A 10807-nucleotide genomic window follows, 5' to 3' on the forward strand; every position below is an offset into this window, starting at 1 on the left:
TTCCTAATGATATGGTGGAAGTGAGTTACGTGTGCCAGTGGCTCTTGAAAAGTAACCTTTTGAAAATGGGTAAATCTGAGGATGAGTTGAAGACCCACGTTTTCAAATGCATCAATACACCCTGGCCTAATAAAAGTGTAACATCCCATCTATAAATCTATTGTAGCTATTAAGGCCTACAATTAACTGAGCAATTATATTTTTTAGGCCTATGTCATTGAGGTGGATGATTTCATTACACATTCTCTAAACATTAGTTTTCTAGTGCGAGTGTCCAATATGCTAGGCAGACCTACTGGATTTAACTAAGATTAGGATTAGGGAGAGATAATTGAGGAGACCATGTGTCACTAACGAACGATACCACATTTGAACCTCAATACTATTTAGGAAATTATGCAGTTTATTTGAATAACAGCATATTACTATCACAATATTTTTTCTTCATCTACTATGCATAGAGGCCGGTGCGCACTTGTTTCGTTCACATATTTGGGACTGGTTGGGGATCATAACCGTACTGTAGAGTTAGTGCTACTATAACACAGTCCCTTCGGAGAGCCCTCCAAATCCTGCATTTTGATTGGTCGGAGTCATCATCGGAAGGCCTCCATGTGTGAGTTGTGTGATGTAAATGCACCCTGCCCCCATCCCATGCGCATCCCCTGCGCATCCACTAAAGCGCCACCGACATAGGCTACCATGCGAAAGAAGGCGCTTTATATGAGAGCGAATAATACAGATAGCCAACAACATTTTAAAAGGTATTTTTCTAAACGGTATGAATAGTTGTTGTATTACCTACTAACTGAATGTTGGCTCTGCCCTATTTTGTGTAAACGTACTTCCTGACTATAAGGTATAGAGATAGGCAACGTCCGCCCAGCATCATGGTGGCTGGCGAGTTAGTACAGGAGCATTTGCGGCTTGACAACGCATCTGAAATAAACATCAAGACGCCGGTTCATAACGGAGCAGTCCCAACCGGGGATCAGTACTCCGACCTAACGAATGGAGCGGCACATCTGACAGAACTGGACTCGAAGGCGTTGGAACAGGAGATACCGCCAGATGAGAAACAGGCTATGCTTCCTGGAGATGAAAAATGTATCGAAACTAAGCTCTTTTGGAGAAGATTCGCCGTTTTAGCTGTGTTCAGCCTCTACTCCCTCGTCAACGCATTTCAATGGATCCAGTACAGCATCATCACCAACATTTTCGCCCACTTCTACAATGTATCCAGCGACAAGATCGATTGGCTGTCAATTGTATACATGGTTGCGTATGTGCCTTTGATCTTCCCCGCAACATGGTTACTGGATAAAAAAGGACTGAAATTGACAGCCCTTATGGGCGCGGGTTTCAACTGCGTCGGTGCGTGGGTGAAATGCGCCAGCGTCCGGCCCGATCTTTTCGGTGTAACAGTGATTGCACAGATAATATGTTCCGTAGCCCAAGTCTTCATCCTCGGGCTGCCCTCTAGGATTGCATCAGTGTGGTTTGGCCCGAAGGAGGTGTCTACCGCATGTGCAACAGCCGTGCTAGGTAACCAGGTGTGTAGGCCTATTGAGTCATGTGATTGGGGGCTCCTAATGAATCCCTTAGCCTAATGACATTGTAAACGTTACAGGCTAATGCTGTGTACATGTTTGACTGCTGTATAAAAATGACATTTCTGTATTTTGATGGAGTATGTGTGACATTGATGAATTTGTCTGATCCCTCTTTAGCTGGGCACTGCTATTGGCTTCCTGCTTCCCCCTGTCCTGGTCCCCAACACTGTGGAAAACATAGAGCTGATGGGACACAACATCAGCATTATGTTTTATGGGACGGCTGTAGTCTCCACTGCTCTGTTCATCTTGACTGTAATTGGTAATTAAGTTGAGACAAGCCTTGTCATGCCATCTGGAATGGTACTCTGCAGAAATGCACCCGGTGGATAGCACATCATAGTCACTGTAGCAACAAACTCCATAGGTCCAGACGACTGCACTTATATTTTCCACAGGTTACGGATACCATACAAACATACCAACCATTCAAACATACCACTGTAAACCAGGTTTGCATAGGAGTCGTTGCAGTCACATGCTACTGAGTGCTTTTGAAGCAAGAAACAGAGAAACACTTGTCCATTATGTTGTAAAGCTGTAAATACAGTGTTAGTGTTGACTATGACACTTCTCTCCTAGACATAAAATACAGACCCCCACTACTTTCCAGCCAAATGTGTTGATGTTGTCTGTGTCTCTTTTCTCCTAGTCATGGAAGACAGACCCCCACTACCTCCCAGCCAAGCTCAGGCTGTCCTACCTGACTGTGCTCCTGAAGACTACTCCTACCGACAGTCCATCATCAACCTGTTCAAGAACAAACCTTTCATCCTACTGCTCATCAGTTATGGTGAGACACCTGACTTATACTCTTCCCTTATCTTACACCTTATCTTGTAACTACACTATAACTATGGTATTACTGCTGTATTACATGCAGTAACCTAAAGCTTCTTAAAAGTTATGGTGAGACACCTGACTACTTGCCAGTAGCCTGGACTCAGGTCTGTGCTTTAGCTAACTCATCTGTTGTGTTTGTTGTCATTACAAAGTTTATTACATGACAATGAAAGTTTGAGGTGTTGACCAAAGCACACACAGATCTGGGGCCAGGCCAATTATCCTGTGTGCTGTCCTTCAAAGTCTCTTGTTATAGCATTCTGTCCATTCCACTGATTGTTTCCTGGGGATAGTTGTTCATTATGAGATCCTTCTGTCTTTAACCCCATACACCCCAAGGCAGACTGACTGCCCAGTCAGTGCTCAGTCCGGTTATTAGCTAATCCTTTCTTGAATTTGAGTTTCTTTTGTTGGTGTTCAGTTAAATTTCATGGTTTTGTGTGTACTATACAGATTATTGAAGTTTATCACTATGTCGGTATAAAACAGTAAAATAAATACATTTTCTTTTAGGTATCATGACTGGTTCTTTCTACTCTGTGTCAACACTTCTCAATCAGATGATTATGGCATTTTACGAGGTAAGTGGAGTACAAAATGTGTGTTCCAATTACTGAAAATCAAGATTATTTGATGGGTTGATTTACTACATGCATAGCTAGATCAAACACAAGCTCTGGAACGGCACAAAAGTAAAACACTTGAAGGAAAAGGGAGTGAAATGAGAGCTCAAACCATGACAGGGCACGAATCCATTGTCTCCTGTTTGTAGTTCATAACCACTTTTCACGCATGCCTGCTACCCTTGGAAGAGAGAGACAGTCAGGGTTGGTTGAAAGACTGAAAGACAAGCAACATTCCGTGAACTCTAGTAGCAGCCTCTTCTCACTGTAAAATGTCAAATGATGGAAACATCACTTTCCCACCAGACCTTCCATAAATCCCTGAACTGTACCCCCTAAACCGACAGACCATGTGACCAGCTTTAAGGTTATACATGCATCCAGCTTGGCTGTCGAAACGTTGGTTATTAAAGTATTGCATCTGAGCTCCTAGAGCGTGCGGCTCTCCTTTTCTTTCTAAAGTATACATGCATCCAGGCCATATTTTGTCTGGTGTCCTCTTGAGCCTCAACTTTTCGCTTATGGCCTAAACTCACCAAAGGCGAGCATGCGAGGGGTGTATGATTTATTTTTGAATGCATTGTTTTGAATTATAATGACCCAACTGAAGCCGGGCGGGTGGGTTGTCTGCTTTGACGCCTCGCTCAGTGAGAAAGTGTCTCTATTTTTGTGTTTTATCGCAGGCGCTGTAGTCACACAAAAAAACAATACAAATGTTGTCATTATTAAAGTTTTTTTAGAGCTCATTTGAACTGGAAGAGGTAGCTATGGGTTGAGGCTTTACCGTACATGCTAAATTAGACCAATTCATCCATGTATGGAAACCAAACATCCCTATCAACAAAGATGATTGGAGTTATGGACTATCCTGCTATCGTATAGTCACTGTTCTGCCTGTCCTGTCCTTTCCATTCGCCTATCTCTGCTTGCTCTGCCTGCCCGCTTCTGGTGAGTTTTTACGCTTTAGCCATGTTACTCCAAGAGCCACCCATCAAACATATAGATAATGTTATGAACAGGAACACTGTCTCATTCAGAACGTGTAAAACTGCAATCTTTAATCAAAGTTACTATATTTAGCATCGAAATCACAGCACATCTTGGGTAATTTCCCTAGCAACGTTCTGACGTTGCCATTTTTCACCTTGGTTGCTTTTGTTGCACACTGGCACACAGAACAGAGAACTATTTGTCCGTTCAGTGTTCGCCCTTGCATAAGGTCAAGCAACACGTTACCCGTCCTTCACTGATCCAGATGAACTCTGAAATAAGGAAATATATTTCAACCGTGTGCATTGGTTTTGGCAGTTAATAGAAGTCGCTTTGGCAGATGTATTTAGCCTACAAGGCCATCATTGCTTTGTTTTTCCTGCTAGCCAAACTAAAGAACGCACAACGTTTGCTAGCTAATACAGCTCACAAAACATTCAAGGTGCCGACAGCTACATAAAGCGCTGGTTTGGCATCTGAGAAAAATTTATTTAGCACGTTTCAACAACTTCTAATCTTTTATTATTTTGGGATTCCTCTCGTCCGATAAATATGTTGCTTTCTATAAGCATGAACAGCGTAACGTGTGACATGTCAACCTCATAATGTTGCTGGGAGGAATTACCCAAAATGCGCTATGATTTTGAAATTGTACCTTTGATTCATAATATTGAACTAATGTTAAACTTTTACAAGTCTTGAACCACAGTGTTCATATTCAAAAAGCTATCTATGTAATGATGTTGAAACCTTGCAGTTTTATTTCCTGGGTCACGGAATGGCTTTTCTGATGGGTGGTGGCCCTTTTTTGGTGGGTGGCCCTTGATGCGAATATGATAGTGTGACACATGTCCCTGGAAAAGCCTGCTGTACCTTCCACTAACATCAACCTCTTCACCCCAGAACCAGGAGCTGAATGCAGGCAGGATTGGCCTGACACTGGTGGTGGCTGGAATGGTGGGCTCCATCATCTGTGGACTGTGGCTGGACCACACCAAAACCTACAAGTAGGTACCATCCCCAAGCCCAACTGCCAGTGACATAAATCACTACATTCTTTGGTGACACAGTTATTAAACTATGTTGCACATGATGCAATTGTGAGTTGCAGAAGGCAGTTACAGTATGTCTATCTAAAGCGTTACGGTTATTTCTGGAGACTTTGTGCGCTGAGGTGGCTTTTTTTCTGGACATACAGTACTCTGCGGTTACTAGAAAGGGAAGTGTTGTAAAGACAAACTGAAGTGTCCTTGAGTTTTAACTCATCCTTTAGATAAGCAGCCTGCTGTACATTCCAAAAATGATGTCCTGCCAGTTCAGATCCAATTAACACAGGTTTGAAGTAACATGCTCTTAATGCAAGTCATTTTGACGAATCAGATTTAGGGAGATTTCTCACATGACTAAGCATTCTCATTTGCTCTGAAAGTCACCCTCTGCTTAACTTATTATCCTCTGGAGAACTGTGATGTGTTCTGATATGCTATTCATACAGGTGCTGGGTTGGGTATGAAACCAATGGTTAGAATCAGGGACATTTTCAGCAAGCTATGAAGTAATTCATAATAAAGTCAACTTATATAGGCTATCTACAGTAAGTCCCTGAGACATAGAGAGAATGATGAAGGTGGGAGTGACGTTGTACATTTTCCCTGCCCATGATACCGGCCTATTCCCTCTTCAATTGTGAGCCTCTGTATAGAACATCCACTTTTATTCCCAACGATGTTCTGTCCTGTGCTTGTTCCTCAGAATGACCACTCTGATAGTGTACATCCTGTCTTTCATTGGTATGGTGCTGTTCAGCTTCACTCTGAACCTCAACACTATTTACCTGGTGTTCTTCACTGCTGGGGTGCTGGGGTAAGATAACCCTGCTTTGTATTTTTTTATTATTTCACCTTTATTTATACAGGTAAGTCAATTAAGAACACGTTCTTATTTACAATGACGACCTGGTTTGTTCTAAAATTGTAAATAAGTTCTTGAAATGACAATTAAGAAGTAATATAGTTATAATTGCCAATGTTGCACATTGTGTCAACATGAAGATCTAGTGAACAGTATGGCGTTAAAAAACAGGCACCTTCTTTTCTTGTCGTTACTTATTTTGTCATCAGTTCTTCTTGCTCTTGTATGTTTTGAAGGTAAACACTCACACACACAATTCCACTTTATTAGCTATGTAGTGGCCAGAGGCTATGTTCAACCAAAACAACGGCATCGCCATAAAGCAGTCTGTTTTCCCTGAGGGCAGCCATGGTTCACTGATGATTTTGTCATTCTGTAGGTTCTTCATGACAGGTTACCTTCCGCTTGGCTTTGAGTTTGGGGTTGAAATTACATATCCTGAATCGGAAGGGACATCCTCTGGTCTCCTTAATGCTTTTGCACAGGTGAGCCCCAAACACGTGCTAACAATCACAAGTCTTTTTCATTGTTTGTGGAACCATGTGTGACTGACTCCAGAGAATTTTTCAGGTAAATACTTTTGTGCATTCTCATACAACACAAAATGTGTCCTCCTCTTAACAGGATATTGTGTAACCTTACCCTAACCACAACCATTTTCAAATAAGTATATATCCACACAGTATATACTTTCTATTCTGATTCTTCATACAGGTTAAGCTTATTTGCCAAGTGGGAAGGCAATCTGTTTTGTCAGTTAGTATAATGCTTGTATACCCTTGACACAATACAGGTGTCCAATGTTTTTTCACTCTCATATCACCTTCTTCCCTCAGATCTTTGGGATTATTTTTACTTTGATCCAGGGGAAACTGACAACAGACTATAACCCCCTGGTTGGGAACCTGTTCATCTGTGTCTGGATCTTCCTGGGTATCTTTCTCACAGGTTGGTTGGCTCACTGCTCTGATCTGTTCTGCTCTGATCTGTTCTGCACTCATCTGTTCTGCTCTGTTCTGTGGAGTATGGATGTCTTCCATATGATTCACCTTCTGCTATGAAAACTGAAACAGACTGAGAATACAATATAATACAATACATAACAATACTATGAAGGCTACGCCACAAATGTTTATGTTTATATATTGTTTGAGGCTCTCTTAATCACTTTCTTTTGTTTTGTTTCAGCCTTAATAAAATCAGAACTGAAAAGGAACAATGTCAACATGGGCATTGACAACAAAACTCTTCAAGCAGTAAGTCACGTTCTCTCCTTTTCCCTAAGAGAGATTTTCTCTTATTTTTTCTTTCTACTGAAAGGTCACCCCCTCAATCACTTGTGACCTTTTCCTTGAATGATGTATCACACGCAGAGGTCAGGTCACTAGTCTGCTTGTTCTTTTACATTGACAGCCATTTTGAAGCTGTCTCATATGTCATGAGATTGCCCACATCAAGACCCGGGTAAACATCAAAAGACAGAACAGTCTTTCTGCCGGGCTTGTCTAATGTCAATCTGTATCATGCAGAGAGCAGAGTGAAAGAAAATAAAACCTTTTAATTCATGTATTTTCAATGCATTGTTTGAAATAGTCTTCAGGCAGTTGAGATGCCCTATGACGTTGGAATTTGGCTCTGTGATTATGCACCCCACTGTGTTGGTTTAATGAACAGTGATTGGCTTATGCCATTGTTACTAGCCACTTGAGTGATGAGAAGACTCTTCTCATGAAAGGACTATGTAAGACTTTAATTAAATATATCTTCCTCCTCTTGTCTTAGGTCACTACTAAGTGCCTATCAGACAAGCCAACCAATGGCGCCAAGATGGACACATCAGTCAGCTTTTCCCAGGAGACCTCACTGTAACCCAAATAGGTCGCTTAACAATCTACTGAACATTTTGGAGGCCTACAGCGCATTCAACAAAGTTTCCTGAGGTTACTTGAAATCTCCATTTTCTCTGGATTGTATCTTGTAATGTGTTATTATGATAATGTTTTTACTGTAGTGGTTTTAGCTGAGCCATGATTTGTTTACAGACAGGTAAACTATAAGCACTCAAATACACCTTTCAGACTTCCCATAGTCCCCCTGCTTCTTCTGCTTGATGATCCACTACTGTCTCTACAATCACCATCATCTCTGGTTCATGAAGTGGTGCTTATTTAAACCTATTTAAGGCATAATACAGAACCACACGGGAGCATAGAATGTAGGATCTCTGACCTGCCTTGGCCTGTGAGGATGATCATTGTTACTTCTTGTCTTGAGATTTAAGCCATTCATACAAATATGGACCAAATATGACACACAAGGTGCACAAGGCATATGGCAAATGTGCAACATGCACAGTCTACTTTTCAGTATATTACTAACATGAATGCTTTTGAAAGTGTTAAAACATTGATACGTTTGTTGAATACATGGCACAGATAATTGTTCTGCCGAGATAGGTAGCTAATGGTATAGCAGCGCCACCTAGAGGGATTTTGTGGAAATACTAAGAATGCTGTGTGGATGATGAAGCACAAACAGGAGTCATAATGACTGCAGCATCACAATTCAAACATCGCCAAACCTTCATAGGAGCTTATATAGCTCAGTCTGTGTCTTTAAAGACTATGCACAGTAGCCATCTCCCAGAACATTTCTAAACCACTATATTGGCTCTTGTATTTTCTTTGTTTTAACAGGAATAATTCCTCTCATCCAATCAATAATCAGAAGATCCAATCCATAGGCCTTTATTTGTTATCCTGCTTCCTGCAGGATATGTGCTTATAATTATTCATATTTGAGTGTCAGAGCGAATGTTATTATTTAGCTACTTATGACTGTAGAAAAAATATTTATTTGGTTGACAGATGTTTTCCTTTCTTTTCTAGCATTTTACTTAGTTCTGAATAATGAAGAAGTACCATTTCTATATGGACATTCATAACATTTCATTGCTTTTTTCTAATTTTGATAATGAACTTATTACATGTTTTATAGCAATGTAGTTATGTCTCAATTATTTATTTATCTTACTTCAAATTTATTCCATTTACCAAGCTCTTGATATTTCAAAGACCACTGAAATTAATAATTGTATTAAATGTAATCCTTGCATAGACACTCATTCTTATTTGTCCCCAATTAAGAATGAGTACATCCAAACTGAACTAATTATATACAGTATTTACACTGCATCGCCAAAAGTATGTAGACACCTGCTCGTCGAACATCTCATTCCAAAATCATGGGCATTAATATGGAGTTGGTCCCCCCTTTGCTGCTTTAACAGCCTCCACTATTCTGGGAAGGCTTTTCACTAGATGTTGGAACATTGCTGCCGGGACTTGCTTCCATTCAGCCACAAGGGCATTAGTAAGTTCGCCCAATGATGTTGGGCCTGGCTCACAGTCGACATTCCAATTCATCCCAAAGGTGTCCGATGGGGTTGAGGTCAGGGCTCTGTGCAGGCCAGTAAAGTTCTTTGATACCAATCTCAACAAACCATTTCTGTATGGACATCACTTTGTGCACGGGGGCATTGTCATCCTGAAACAGAAAAGGGCCTTCCCCAAACTGTTGCCCCATCGTTGGAAGTACAGAATCGTCTAGAATGTCATTGTATGCTGTAGCGTTAAGAGTTCCGTTCACTGGAACTAAGGGGCCTAGTCCCAACCATAAAATGCAGCCCCAGACCATTATTTCTCCTCCACCAAGTGGAAACACATTTCATGAAGCTCCCGACAGACAGTTCTTGTGCTGACGTTGCTTCCAGAGGTAGTTTGGAACTCTGTAGTAAGTGTTGAGACCGAGGACAGATGATTTTTACGCGCAACGCACTTCAGCACTCGGCGGTCCCATTCTGTGAGCTTCTGTGGCCTACCAATTACGCGGCTAAGCTGTTGTTGCTCCTAGACGTTTCCACTTCACAATAACAGCACTTACAGTTGCCCGGGGCAGCTCTAGCAGGGCAGAAATTTGGACGAACTGACTTGTTGGAAAGGTGGAATCCTATGATGGTGCCACGTTGAAAGTCACTGAGCTCTTCAGTAAGGCCATTCTACTGCCAATGTTTGTCTATGGAGATTGCATGGCTGTGTACTCGATTTTATACACCTTTTCAGCAACGGGTGTCGCTGAAATAGCCAAATCCACTACTTTGAAGCTGGGTCCACATACTTTTGGTTATGTAGTGTATGTGCAATACACCATATGGTAGACTGGCGGTTAGAGCGTTGGGTCAGTAACCGAAAGGTTGCTGGTTCGAATACCCAAGCCGACAAGGTAGAACATCCATCAATGTGCCCTTGAGCAATGCACGTAACCCGACTCCAGGGGTGCTGTGCTACTATGGCTATAAAACCACACATTTTACTGCACCTATCTGGTGTATGTGACAATTAACCATCAATTATTATATGGCTTTGACACGCCATTATCTAAAGTCTCTGACAGCCTGATTATAATTTAGCAATGTAATCCACAGTATAGTCAGTGCCAACACTGTTACACTGCAGCTGCTATATAATGTGTATGATGTTGCACAATCCCTTCAAAGTGCCCCAGAGTGTACTGTAAAACTAAGGTGTTTGTATTGCTTATGTTTTTTGTCCTTTGAATTTTGTCCGTGGAAAGGGGCCTCATGGATACTTGCTTATCTGCAGATAATGTTAATTGAAAGTGAAAACAATACAATAAAAGGATTTTCCGCTCAGTATTGTCAGTGGTTATTATTTTGCATCTTTTTTATAACTTGGAGTCAATGAGGTGGTTACAGAAGAGTTGTAGTAATGACTTAGACATTGTAACAACGGTTTCTTCATGTAGTGA

At 41.3% G+C, this 10807-nt stretch overlaps 1 protein-coding gene across 1 annotated transcript; it reads left to right on the plus strand.

The window, feature by feature from the left end:
* Positions 1–680: 680 nt before the first annotated feature.
* Positions 681–9202, plus strand: LOC120019505 (feline leukemia virus subgroup C receptor-related protein 1-like). The gene is made up of 10 exons (XM_038962802.1): positions 681–1553; positions 1731–1875; positions 2266–2406; positions 2970–3037; positions 4973–5076; positions 5822–5932; positions 6360–6465; positions 6817–6928; positions 7169–7236; positions 7763–9202. The coding sequence occupies exons 1-10, from the start codon at positions 891–893 to the stop codon at positions 7847–7849; spliced, it is 1605 nt and encodes a 534-aa protein (XP_038818730.1). The 5' UTR covers positions 681–890; the 3' UTR covers positions 7850–9202.
* The last annotated feature ends 1605 nt before the right edge of the window (positions 9203–10807 follow it).

Source organism: Salvelinus namaycush, chromosome 24 (assembly GCF_016432855.1).
Source record: "Salvelinus namaycush isolate Seneca chromosome 24, SaNama_1.0, whole genome shotgun sequence".
NCBI lineage: Eukaryota > Metazoa > Chordata > Actinopteri > Salmoniformes > Salmonidae > Salvelinus > Salvelinus namaycush.

Coding starts and splice junctions, on each gene's coding strand:
- LOC120019505 (XM_038962802.1), top strand. CDS start 891: ATGGTGGCTGGCGAGTTAGTACAGGAGCATTTGCGGCTTGACAACGCA. Junction 5,933..6,359: donor TTCACTGCTGGGGTGCTGGG/GTAAGATAACCC, acceptor GTCATTCTGTAG/GTTCTTCATGACAGGTTACC. Junction 6,466..6,816: donor TCCTTAATGCTTTTGCACAG/GTGAGCCCCAAA, acceptor TTCTTCCCTCAG/ATCTTTGGGATTATTTTTAC.